The following is a 13,177-nucleotide window of genomic DNA, read 5'->3' as shown; positions in this document are numbered from 1 at the left end:
AAAGCAGCCAGTACAGATATGATGCTTGTCTGTGAACCGTAACTTAAAAACATGTGTGTGCTGAAATTGCTTGCCAGAAATTACTTTGACTTGGTAGATGCTGAGCTTGGCAATAAAGTGAATAACTCAAGGAACTCGAGTGTGTGGGAAACAAATTGTGTGCTCATATCCAGATTTCCTAAAGTCATTTTCCATCAGTAGTGTGGTTTTAATGCTGCTTGTATCCCTAACAAAAATATTCACTATTTATCCAACAGAGGAGTGATTCAAGAAGCCTTCAACAACATGCTTTTCAGTATTGCCAAATTTCTTTTCTGCTTTATAGTCCTGAAAACTCAGTGTGGGAAGACATGGCACAAAGAGTAGCTGTTAGTGTGAAGTGGAAAGACAATCACCCTCTTAAATGAGAGCATTTGATGTTTTTGAATGGGAAATGAACCATCTGAAAATAGACTTTCTTTATCTGCTCTATAATGTAATAATTATGTTTGGGGCTGTTAAAAGTTGAAGGACTCCTGACGCTTGTAACAGAGTGCACCTGGAAAGTATTTTTCAGGCTGACCAGCATCAGCTCCCCACTGTTTCAACAGTGCTGGGCACTTACTGATTCCTTTGCTTTTGGCTGGATTGTGGAGTGCTCCTAGCTCTTCGAGCCATGCTGTAAGCAAACACTTTGTGTGATTCTTTGAGGGTCTCGGTCTCTCTATCTGGAGGGGAGAAATAATGTTAATTAATTTTAATAAGAATGTTTTAATTTTTGCACCAAAAAGAAAATAATTGAAATTTTAGTGCTCCATAAAGTTTTTACGGAGCCATAATCTTGGCAGGGAAATGTGTCTCTGCTTTACCAGTTTAGAATTCAAATACTCATGCTGTTGTTATGTGGAATGAGTCTCTCCCATGCTATTGAGAGGCTTTTCGTTTTCTTTTTGTTTGGTGTTGCTTTTATTGATGTGCTGTATTCTCTCAAGTCTAAAGCAGTCGTAAAAGTATTTATTGTAGCACTTGATCTTTTGCCATGATTTTGAAGAGGAGAAAACAGCAAATTGTACACCTCTTAGTGCAGACCTTAAACAGAGAATTTTAAAAAAGTTTGTATTTGATTTGCAGTATTTATCTACCCCTATATTCTGTTGTCTACCCCTGTGTCTGTTAGAATATGTTTAGGACAGTTTTTCAGTTCCCCAGGTGCTAGACTCTGCAGGTGCTAGCCCAAAGCTGGGATCTGCTCTGTGCCCTGCAGCATGGCTAGAAAAATGAGGCATTGTCCCAGAGACCTCAACTTCTACATCCTCGTCAAGGGTGGCAGTTTACATGAAAGCATATGTCAGTGGGAGGGCATGGTACCTGTGGAGTATTTGGTTATGGTTTCAAAACCTTGATTCCTAATCTGACCAGCAGTATTTTGAGGATTGGCTGAAAGATAGAGCTCAAGTATTGTGGTTAGTGGCACAGTCTGTTTGGAAGTCTGTAAGAAGTGGTGTCCTGTTCAGTATATTCACTGATGACCTCGATGAAGGCATGAAGTGTACCCTCAGCAAGTTTGCCAATGACTGATGCACCAGAGGGCTGTGCTGCCATTCAGCAAGACCTGGACAGGCTGGAGATTTGGGCAAAGTATAACCTTATGAAGTTCAACAAGAGAAAATGTAGGGTACGGCATGGAGGGAGGAATAACCCCGTGGATTAGTACAAGTTGGGGGCTGACCTGCTGAAAAGGAGCTCTGTGGTAAAAAGCCTGGGAGTCCTGGTGGACAACAGGGTGGCAATGAGCCAACAGTGTGCCCTTGTGGCCAAGAAGGCTAGTGGTATCCTGGGTGCATTAAGAAGAGTGTGGCAAGCAGGTTGAGGGGGATGATCTTCCTCTACGCTGCCCTGGTGTGGCCTCATCTGGAGTCCTATGTCCAGCCTCCAGTTCAACAAGGGCAGAGCACTGCTTGAGAGGGTACAGCAGAGGGCTACAAGGATCATTAAGGGACCAGAACATCTTTCTTATGAAGAAAGGCTGAGGACCCCAGGGCTTTTTAGCCTGGAGAATAGTCTGAGGGAAGATCTTGTCAGTCTTTATAAATACTTAAAAGGTGGGCATTAGGAGGATGGGGCCAGTCTTTTTTCAGTGGTGCCCAGCAGCAGGACAAGAGGTAATGGGCACAGACTTGAACGTAGGAAATTCCATTTAAATATGAGGAGGAACTTCTTTACATTAAAGGTGGTGGTTCACTGGAACAGGCTGCCCAGAGAGGTGGTGGAATCTTCGTCACTGGAGTCATTCAAAGTCTGCTTGAATGCTGTCCTGTGCAGCCTGCTGTAGGTGAGCCTGCTGTGGTGGGGGTGTTGGGTTAGATGATCTCCAGAGATCCCTTCCAACCTGTATTGTTTTGTGATTCTGTGACGCAAAACAAAGACAGTGTTTTGTGAACACTGTCTTTCTCAGGGGTGAGTTTTTTCTCTGGTGTTTGCAGTTTTCTTCCCTGTCTTCTGAGCTGTTAGCTGTGCTCATAGGACACCCAGGAAGAGAGGCCCTAGAGGCTTAAATTTTGAAAAACATGCAAAGAAACAAAGGCATTTGTGCTTGGTCTGGGGAAGAAGCAAGGAGCAGTGGAGGCTGGGGAAGGAATGAATGGATTTGGCTAGGAAAGTACTTGAATGGTAGCATGTAGAATAGGTTTCAGAGAAGCAAGGTTGTATGCCAAGGCATGACATGGGCTAGAGCATCAGTCAAGATGTGAGAGCCTCAGTGGTGGTAGCAGAAAGACAGAAAAGAGCAATATGCAGTGACACAAAATAGTTCAGAGAATTCACTGTTCCAAAATGAAGCAAAGCAGGACCCAACTGGAAGAAGTGCTTCTGTGTCTTTTCCAGTTATTTTAGTTCTGTGAAATCCAGATACAGCTCTACTCACAAATGTTCTTTTGAAGCAAAACCTTGCTTTTTACAGGCTTTGAAAGGATAAGTGAGAGAAGAAAAGGGATATAATTGTTTTGGTCTATCAAACTAGCAATGTGTCATGCAGATTTTGTTGGTTCTTTTTTTTTGTGAGGGTTGGTCTTTCTTATTAGCATTTTAATGTTAAAGCTGTTTCAAAGCCAGCAGTTTCACCCCGAAAATATCCATGTCCAACTTAAATAATAAAAGGAAAACAGAAGAAAGCTAGTTTCAGGTAAACACCAGTGAAAACCAATTCAATCATGTCAAAGTATTTCAGTTCTAGATGGTTACATGTTCTGGCAAGAGCATGCTTTCAGGCTTGTTTCCCCAGCTAGTTTTATGTCAGACTCTTAACCACATTGTAGTCTGTTAAACCTGACATTTTGCTACCAAAAATGAGGGTTTTGAGTGCAGGTGTCCATTGCCAGTTTCTGATAAGAATTTAGCTGTAGATACAGGATGGTATGTGTTTCAGTCTGGTTGTTTTTGGGCTTTCTATTCCATTTCTCAGCTGCTCAAGACAGGTAGCTTTACCCATGGGGCTTGGTTGTCGGTTGTTTTTGTTTGTTTGTTTGTTAGGGTGTTTTGTTTTGTTGTGTTATAGTTTTGTTTTTGTGGGATTTCTTGTTGAGTTGTTTTGTTTTGGTTTTTTGAGGGGTTGTTTTGGCCTTGTCTCCCCACCTATACAGATTTTCTTTCCTGTTTCCGTAACAACTATGTCTGCCACATTCTTCCCTCTTAAGATGAGGAAATCCAGAGGAAAGCAGTCTCCTTGGGGCTATTTAGGCCTATTTTCATACACTTCTTACATCCTGTCTACCCCTCTGATGCTGTTTCTCATAACCTTGTATTCATGTTTGGACACAGACAGACCCAAACTCAGAGGTGGCCAAGCCCCAGCCCCAGCCCGGACGTGATGTGGCCATGTTGGCTGGATTCTTGCACTGTATTTATTTTGCATGTCTGCAGCCTGCAGTGAGGGGAGAGCAAGTTGAGGGCAGTCTGTCCCTGTTTCTGTAGTATTGCTGTCACCTCAAAAGGGGTTTGCTGCATTCAAAAAAAGTGCCTATTTTGCTGTGGTAACATAGTTGCTTGCTCAGTAACCCAGGCATTTGCTTTATCTGACTGGATACTGAGTTTTTGGGAAAGAATGCTTTGACTGCTGTTCTGAGGCCAAAGAATGTAGTTTATGTTGGTTTTAAGGATCCAAAAGTAGGTGTTTCATTGTATCACAGTTGGCAAATAGCTAATCCCTCACTAACGGCTGGCAAAACTACAGAGTAAATGGAAAGCGTAGTGAATCAAGTGGGCTGGCCAGGCTGCCCAACAACTGAATGTGTTTCAGAATTAAAAAACAATAATAAAAAAAAAAATATTTTTTAACTGGCAGTGAATAAGTCCTTGATGAATTGTTCCCAGCAGTAGACAATCATCTCACGAGAACATGTCTTTTTCATTGCATCAGCTCGTTTGTCTCCAGCCTTGTGCTTGTGTTTGTTATCTGGTGGGGTCCCAGAGAGTTTGGCTTTATTCTTGGTTTGTTCCTTCAGGATCACAGGTCTCCAAAAAGAGTGTTCGATACCCCTGGACTGTTCTTGTGGACATCACTTGCTGCTGCATAGCGTGTATACTGCAGGATGACTGAGCTCTTTGTTGCTTGTGTAGACACAAACTGAGCTGTTGTTCTTGTGAATCCATCCGTTTTCTCTCAGCCAGATCCCTAAAGAAATTACTACTAAATGAAGAAAAGAACATGTAAGGTCAAAAAATCTCATCAGGATCTCTATAGAAGCCTATGCAACTGAAGAAGATGCCCATTTACAGTTACCGAGATGTCTGTTTTTAATTTGTTAGTTGACTAATCAAATTTCATAGTATTGCTTTGTTTTGTTCTATAAGTTTTATAAGCAAAATGCTGCTTGATACCAAGAACAGATATTGCAGAAGTCTGTCTCCCTGGTCAGTACTGTCATCTACATTAAACAAATACTTTATTTCCTCACAAATATTGTTATATAAATATGCATACTATTAACTTATCTTCTGACTGGTGATTGTTGAAATCAAAGACTGGATAGCCCATTTGCTTTCCCTGGCATTGCTGTGGCCCCTTGGCTTGCCCTGACGTCACTGTGGCATTTATAGGTCTCTTCATTATTCCAGTCAATCTATTTGCTCATTTTTAAATGCTGGCATGTTTGCCCAATCTGATATTTCATTCCCTTCCAACACCTGGCAAAGACATTGCTGGTGCTCCAGAAAATTTCTTAGGAGCTCTCTAAAAAGCTCTTGAATGTAAATCAGGCACTGCTACTTGTTTACTGTCCAGCTTTTTACACAGTAGCTACTCATATCTGAGTTACTTCTGAGAGAGTATCTCAGATTTGGCCTGGTTTGAATCTAGTTCTAGCCCACCCAGAATCAGCTTGGTGCAGTAGTTAGGTTTGCTACCCTTAGCATAGCAACTCAATATTTCCATGAGCTCCTAAAATATTTGCTCTTTTTGTGAAGTTGCTGGGAGGGTTGTTGATGATTGTCTGACTGGGTTGCTGGCATGAGATGGACAATCTGCAAGGTAAAGCAGACTTCTAGAGCCTGGGGGCAGGAAGATGGCAGTTTGTTTTTATCCCTTGTATACTGCATCTCAAATGGCTTTCTATCCAGGTGGGAACACTTACCTGATCACTTGCTCTTGGGTCCTGTTTGTTCATTCCCTGTCCTGGTTTTGTGTGCTGGCCTACCTGCTAAAGAAGGGATAGACTCACTTCTTTGCTTATTTCTTGGGAATGTTCAAGAATGGTGCTGTGCACAATGTTTGTATGTTTTTTTCTAATCAAAATCTGGACAAATCCTTTGCCTGAGTTAGTTTTTTGTGCAGGTCATGTCCTGGCACATGTCTCCTGTCTCTTCCAGTTACCTGTGCAGGTAGCAGTGATCAGCTCTGAAGGGTTTGATGTGTTGCTCAACTGGTCTAAAAAGCCTCAGCTGAGGTCTGTGAGCTTACAGAGAGGCCTTTCTTTCTTTGAAGAGTGGTTTTCCAATTAAATGCCTGCATTTCTGTGCAGCTGAATAACTCCCTGGCTGCCAGTGACGCAGAGTGTCTGCACAGAAGCACCCCACAGGAATGGGTTCTGGACACACAGACCTGCTTTTTTGAGCTCTCAGCATTGTATCTGCCTGATGAAACTGAAGCCAAAATGTGCAGCTGTTTGTTTTCCCCTCACATCTAGAGCAAGGCCCTAAAGGCAAATATTTAACAAGTCAAGGGAAAGGTGGAATTTTCCTGTCCCTGTTAATGTAAAACAAAATCAGGGCAACTGGCACAACTCCCTTGCAGAGATTGTGATAGAAAGGTGAGAGCTTGCAGCCTCTGTGCTGCTTGGTTGTGCTTCAGTCTACATTTCCACCAAGGGGACCATAAGCCAGAGCTTCCTGCCCTGTAGCCTTTTATTCATGCCCCTTCTGCTGTTAAAACCACCGGTCTGGGTCTTGCAAGATGGATTACTGAAGCAATCCAACTATTTTGCTGTAAAGTGTGGAAAGAAGGGAGAGTGTCCTTGGGGGTGAATGGATAAGCAGAAAGGGGCAAGGGTGGCTGAAGCCGACATAGCTGAAGGAAAAACAAGTGGAATTGTACAAAACATCCAGAAGGAACTGAAAGTGGAGTCTCTGAAAACTCTAGTCCTTTGGAGTTTACATTTCTTTGTCCCTTGAACTTTTAAATCCAGGTTTATCAAGAGTGCTAGGTGTTACGTGAATCTAATGGAAAACCAGTGGTGCATAGATGGAGACGTGCTGGTTGCAAGGAGCCCTGTGTCCTATCTAAAGGCTTGTAACATTTTGCTTTTCAGATTCCCTTCTACAAGGAGATGTGCAAGGGTATTCAGGCAGGAGATATGTGTGAGAAGTTGGTGGGATACTCTGCAGTGTACAAAGTCTGTTTCGGAATGGCCTGTTTCTTCTTCTTCTTCTTCTTGTTCACCATCAAGATTGACAGCAGCAAAAGCTGCCGAGCATACATTCATAATGGGTGAGTACTTGACTACTTAATTACCACTTCTTCTTACAGGATTGTACTGCCCATCTTCCACAAGTTCGTGCTGCTTGCCTTCCAGTTGGGTATAGTACCAGGCAAAAAACCCACAAAGAAACAAAGCAAAACTTCTGTCAGAAATAAAGTGAAAGGGAACTGAAGTGGCAATCAGTCATCAAAGGCTGGTTTTATTCTGTTGTTAGGCTTTAATAGAGATTTCTCATGGTACTTCGTTGAAGACCTTTAATTTCCTATTACAATCAGATGACTTTTTGTTTTTCTCCTCCATTCACCCAGATTCTGGCTTATTAAACTTATACTTCTGGCAGCAATGTGCTCTGGAGCCTTCTTCATTCCTGACCAGGACACTTTCCTCAATGGTATGTCCTTCATGTTTTGTTATGCTGTTTAGTTCTGTACTGCTTTGTGAGTGGTTATAATTCCTAAAGGTCTGATCAACATGAATATTGCCATATTTCTTGAAGTAAAGCCAGTATAATCCATGTGCAGAAGGCATGTTTGAAGGGGACTCAGTGCACAGAGAACGAGCAGGCTGAATACGTAGGTTAAAATACTGCTGTCTTGCAAATTCTTTAAGAAGCAGGGGGATGTAGTAGAGCACAAAAAAAATGTTAATTCAAGATTGCAGAGACATGTTAGTTTGTGCAGGTAGCTATGCTGTAGTATGGCAGCCAAGGTCTGTGCTGTGTGGTAGAGAGGTGCCATGGCTCAAGAGGACTTGGTGACCTGTCAGGTGCTCTTGTGTGCTGCCTGGAAACCTGCAGTGATGCAGAAGAATGCAGAATGTTGTTAGCTTTCAGGCTGGTAGTGCAAATGCAGTAAGGCAAAATTAAACTTTTTCATGTGTGTTGCAAGTTCTCTGCTGACATACCAAACATTTCCAGATTTAGAAGAAGTGCTAGCACTGCACAAACACATGGGTACTGTCCCAGTGCTTAAATGACATCTCTAGGAGGGGCTTCTTGCAGGTCTGTATAGGCTAGGAGCAAAAATCCAAGTGATACCAAGATGAGTTTGTGCTCTTTGGTTTACCAAGTGCTTGTAAGACCTTAAAATGTTGAGTCTGGCAGGTGGAAAGAGGTGGGATCAGTAATGCAAAGGAGTGGTTGTGTGCTGCCTGCTTCTATTAAGGCTTGCTTGGTTACCTGTGTTTTCAACACCCATCTCCACTAGCCAGGCATTTAGAAGGGGAAGGAGTACATGAGGGAAGAGAATAGAGTGGGCAGACATACTGTGAGCACTGTGCTCAGGGAAACTAAAGTAAAAACCTCCTCAAGTAAACCACTGATATGTGTGATGCAGTTTCTTGCTTTCAGTAGCTGTTTGGTCCTGGGTCAGTTTGATGCTTCAGATGTGGAAGACTCCATATTACCAGTTCCTCTCCTTTGAGAAGTCATGGCAAGGCTGTTTGTGCTTGTCCTTAGTATCTAAAATCTGGATTACAAAAGTGTGATGGTGCAATGCATTGTGTTCTTGAGCGTGCAAGACTGCCTGTCATCTTTGCAGGTTACCCTTTTCATGGTGAAAAAATTGATAAGAATTTAATTGCATTAGGACAAGGTGAAACAGGATTTATTGGGCTGATTAGAGGGCCATTTCTGAATAGCAGCATAAGATAGTGTGGTGATACAGCATAACACTCATTCTTCCCCAGACTAGCTCTTGACTTTCTCTCTAAAGCGGTATTCTGCACTTCCTGCTCCAGTCAGCCCCTGAATTTGAGATTTACAGGAAATTTATGTATTGTGCAGGTTTGTTTTCCATTTTTACCTCCCTCTCATCAAGAAATTTAGAATGTTGTGGGGCTCAGGTTTTTTGGTTGTTTTGTTTTGAGCACTCTTAGTTTGCTTACTTTTTTCTTATAAAAAACCCCTCTTGTCATGCTCCCCATCATTAGCGGTTTGTTAATCATGGAGGAAGAATATAAGATGCAAGCACTAGGTTGGGGTGGCTGTAGTGTTAAATCCACAGTGGCCATGCTAACCTTACATTTAATGGATCCATGAAACATCCTGCAGTGTCTTGCCTGTTGCAGTGGGAGAACCTGAGGATCTGGTTATTTAATTACTCCACTGGTGGTCTGCTCCTTCCTACGCTGCCTCTCCCACATACATATGCACAACAATTTTTAGTGTACTTTTTAACATGCTAGCTTCCTCCAGTTTTGGTTTTGATTAAGAACAGGAGGCTTATCAAGTGCCTATGATATTTTTAACAACACCCCACAAGTGGGATCTTTTGCTTGCTTTCAAGTGATGTGCTCAGGGTGAAGCAAAAAACCAAAGTCAGTCACTACATCATCTGCTTTGAGTAATGCACCCTAATGATTCTGTTCTTCCACTTCACTTACACCAGCTTTTTAGGAAAAGAAAACACAATGGTAGGATATGGCTGGACTTTGCTAATCTACTCACACTCCCTTGGTTGTCTTCACTGAAACCAGCCACACACGTGGAGTAATTTATCAGCTATGCGCTGCACAGCAGCAGAAGTTACAGGTGAAACTAAAAATTTAAATGGGTATCTGTATTTCCTCAGAGACTTCTGGTGTTGCACGTAAGAGATCTGTTTTCTGAAATACACAGCTACCCAAACATAGTATATATAGGTCAATGATTAAGTAGTCGACTAGTCAGTGAATGTCAAGTGTTCCTGCCTCTTGGGGAGTGGCTCTTGACAGCATGTGTAAATAGATAAGCTCCACCTTTGTTTTCCTGTGGTACTGGAATCTGCAAGGGAAGAAACTGCCTTTTTTAGTGCTGGTTTCCAGTACCTTGCAATTTCAGGGTTTAGGTTCCTGTGAAATACCTTCACACCACCTCCCTTTTACCAGTCACAAATAAAGGCTTCAGTATTTTCTGTCTGAATATAGCAACTCACAGTCTCCACAAACATTTTCTGTGTTGGGGAAACTCAGTAAATGTTCTGACCAGCTTGTTTTGAAAGTGTAGCAGGTTGCAAGTTGAATTCATCAGGGAACTAACCTTGAGTTAGCTGAGATGGCCTTTCAGCTGAAATCTCTCATTTCCTGCTACATGTGTAGGCTTGAGATATTCAGACTGCCTAGCCAGTAATTAAAAAGACAAGTGCAATCTGATCTGTTTTCTGCCTCTGCCTTTCAGCCTGGCGCTACATAGGAGCAACAGGAGGGTTCCTTTTCATTGCCATTCAGCTCATCCTGCTTGTTGAGTTTGCACACAAATGGAATAAAAATTGGTATGTGTTGGACAAGTAGTTAGAGAAAGAAAACATTTTAATGACAGTATTTAGAGTTGTTCATCTTTGCTTTGTCCACTTTCTCCTTGTCTAGCAGATATGTTTCCTCCTTAATCACTAATACATTGCTGACCTATTCTTAACCTGAATTGGCGTGGAATGCAAAAACCTGTTACTTTGTTTCGTAGCAAGTCTGTTTTCATATAGCATCTAAACCAACTCTGAGTGGTGCAAGAGAATAAAACTGGATTTGCAGAATGTAGCAGTGAACCGGTGTGCAGAGATCTAAACTAGGTAAATCCTACTTCTTAGGTCAGCTTAGTGCACAATAATTTTTTCCTTCACATGGGAACTGCTACTTTCTCTTCACCTTCTTTGCTTTCATTTAAATATGCAAGATTGTCTTACCAACCTGCATATAACCCATTGGGACACTGACTTAATTTACAGTTTAAACACATTTGCTATTACCTTCCTAGCCCTTAGCCTTTCATCAATTTAAAATATTTAAATTGTCCTCCCACATATACACAGGAACTCCTGCCACCACCTCTGCTGTTTGTCTCTCCTTTCTCACTCTATAAACCTTTGCAGTCGTCTTGTTCTTGATAGCATACTGACTGATAACAGAAACTGTTAGTGTACCAAGCAATATACGTTTGCTGTCCATCTCTGAAGGGCCCCACTAGCTACCTGAGCCTGGGGCACACTGAGTTCCCACTGAAGAAGTCCTTGAAGTGTTGAGCTGAGATGGGCTTATGGGCTGGTTCCACAGGCTGGAATTTCTAAGAGTCACGTAGGATTACAGCAACAGCTGGGCATGATAGTACATAAACAGCAACCTTGCAAGGATTTGTGTTGGTGTAGGACATACATGGGCTTCAGTAAATTACACACTGTTTTTTGTATTTGAGGAGATGAACTCTTCAGCTATTTTGTTTTTTGGGGAAGGAAATACAAAGGTAAACTGCCTGTCTTTCTCTCACCAGGACTGCAGGTGCAAAACACAAGCAGATGTGGAATGGTTTGCTTGCCCTGGTCACTCTCATCTTGTACTCCATTGCTGTGGCAGCCCTGGTCCTCATGGCTCTTTTCTACACACGCTCAGAGGGCTGCATGTACAACAAGGTCTTAATTGGTGTTAACGGTGGCCTGTGCCTCTTTGTGTCGCTGGTGGCCATATCTCCCTGCGTCCAGAATCGTGAGTCTGATGACCTTTTCTTCTCTTGGGTTTCTGGTGCTCTGGGCAGAAGATCTCATGATAGCTCATAGCTGGTGCTTTGTCCCTGTCCCTTCATCTATTCTGTGAAGTGCTGTTGCTGGTCATTGGCTCATCTGCCAAAACTACAAAGATGGGGGATGTTTTGGTGTGCCATCAGGCAGTCATGCTGTACAGAAGAGTCACACGCTGACGGCTGGTAATGTGCTGTGGAGTTTATACTGCTCGTGCAGTGGTAGCAGGTGGAGTGATAGCTGTCAGACTCCTTGGTTCATCATTTACATTTGACTGCTTGTGATTCAGCATCTTTAAACTTTTGGGCCTGAAGCAGTTGACAGCAGTATTTTGTGGTTTGGTATATTGTGTGTGTGCTGTTAGTATCCTATATACATTGTACCTTGAAACAGTAATTTGAGTGACGTTAACACAGATCTTATGGGCAAATAAAACTATGATGGCAGCTTGTCAATAGCTTTTGGCAAGCTGGTGCTTTTGGCTAGAGCGGAGGGGTGGGAATTTGTAATGCCTTTCTAAAACCTCCATCAGAGCTAAAGGACAGACTCTTTACATGCCAGTGGAAATGCATCTAAGATGCCTCTAAGGACTGATGAATTGCTTTAAGTGAAAGATAAAAGATACTGTTCTGAGAGATACTAGTGTTACTATTATTTAAAGGATATGAATTTATTTTTCTCTTTGTTAAAATGTCTGCAAGAATCAGTTATTTTACCCTCTTTCTTGTAAAGGCCAGCCCCATTCTGGTTTGCTGCAATCCGGAATTATCAGCTGCTACGTTATGTATCTCACTTTCTCAGCACTATCCAGCAAGCCACCAGAAACTAGTAAGTGCTTTATGTAAATTGTTTTAGGTATGCCATGTATTAAAACGAAGAGTTTAACAAACCTGAATTAAGTAACTTAGGGATATTGAAGTGCAGGCTTTAGTCTGTTCTGGCCTATGCATAAGAAGCTGCAAGTATTAAAAATAAATCTCTGCAGCAGAGAGACCATGCAGTTGGCATGCTCCAAAATCACTAAAACTGAAAACTATTTCCTTTTCCCAGGTAAGCATCAGATTCAGCTTTTGGGACAGGGAGCATTCCTTTTAACTTAAAAAAAAGGCCTTTCTGGTTCAAATTAGTAATGTTAAAACTCCCTTCTTTATTATTGCTCAACTTTTAGTGTTGAATAGCTGAAACAATAATAACTAGAGGAAAATAAGTGCTTTGGCAGGAAGGAGGTTTTAATACAGATAGCACCCAAGAAGAAAGGGGAGAGACACTTGTGTAGGTACAAATGTAAACTCAAATGTATTCTAAACATAAGAAGGAAAACCAGAAAGTATTTAGGTGGAAGATTTACTTGTGGAGCTTAAGAATATAAAAGTTAATTTAGAAGTTTTCACATGAACATAGAAGTTACTGAATTAGTCATAAGATGACACAATGTAAAAGGAAGAAAAAAGAGGAAGAGGGTGATGTATGGTATTAAATCGTCTTGTGTCATTTCATACTTGTGACAGTCAAACCCATCAGCACTCAAGTGAATGTGCTATTTCTTCTTGTATATATTGCAAGTGTGGTTACTGTATTTGTCAGAGTGTGCATCAAACATACTCTCTCAGACCTCCTGTCTCAGATGTTCCTCCTTGACTTCCCAGGCCAGAAAAGTCTTGTGGTTGTCATCTGTTCTCAGAGATGCTCCTTTCTCCCCTGTGTTACAAAGACTCTCATAATGGCCTGTGCAGCTTTTGTATGCTG

The 13,177-nt window shown here is 41.9% G+C and overlaps 1 protein-coding gene across 1 annotated transcript in view; it reads left to right on the top strand.

Annotated features, from left to right (window-relative positions):
* SERINC5 (serine incorporator 5) overlaps positions 1 to 13,177 on the top strand; it is a 43,116-nt gene that overhangs the window by 18,626 nt on the left and 11,313 nt on the right. The window contains exons 3-7 of the mRNA XM_054178707.1: positions 6,780 to 6,958; positions 7,259 to 7,341; positions 10,105 to 10,198; positions 11,188 to 11,399; positions 12,164 to 12,259. Of these exons, the coding sequence (XP_054034682.1) occupies positions 6,780 to 6,958; positions 7,259 to 7,341; positions 10,105 to 10,198; positions 11,188 to 11,399; positions 12,164 to 12,259 (664 nt within the window). The remainder of the gene's footprint in view (positions 1 to 6,779; positions 6,959 to 7,258; positions 7,342 to 10,104; positions 10,199 to 11,187; positions 11,400 to 12,163; positions 12,260 to 13,177) is intronic.

The sequence above is a fragment of the Dryobates pubescens genome, chromosome Z (assembly GCF_014839835.1).
Source record: "Dryobates pubescens isolate bDryPub1 chromosome Z, bDryPub1.pri, whole genome shotgun sequence".
Classification (NCBI taxonomy): Eukaryota; Metazoa; Chordata; class Aves; order Piciformes; family Picidae; genus Dryobates; species Dryobates pubescens.
The sequence above is the reverse complement of the archived record's forward strand: the minus strand, read 5'-3'. Positions and strand labels throughout refer to the sequence as shown.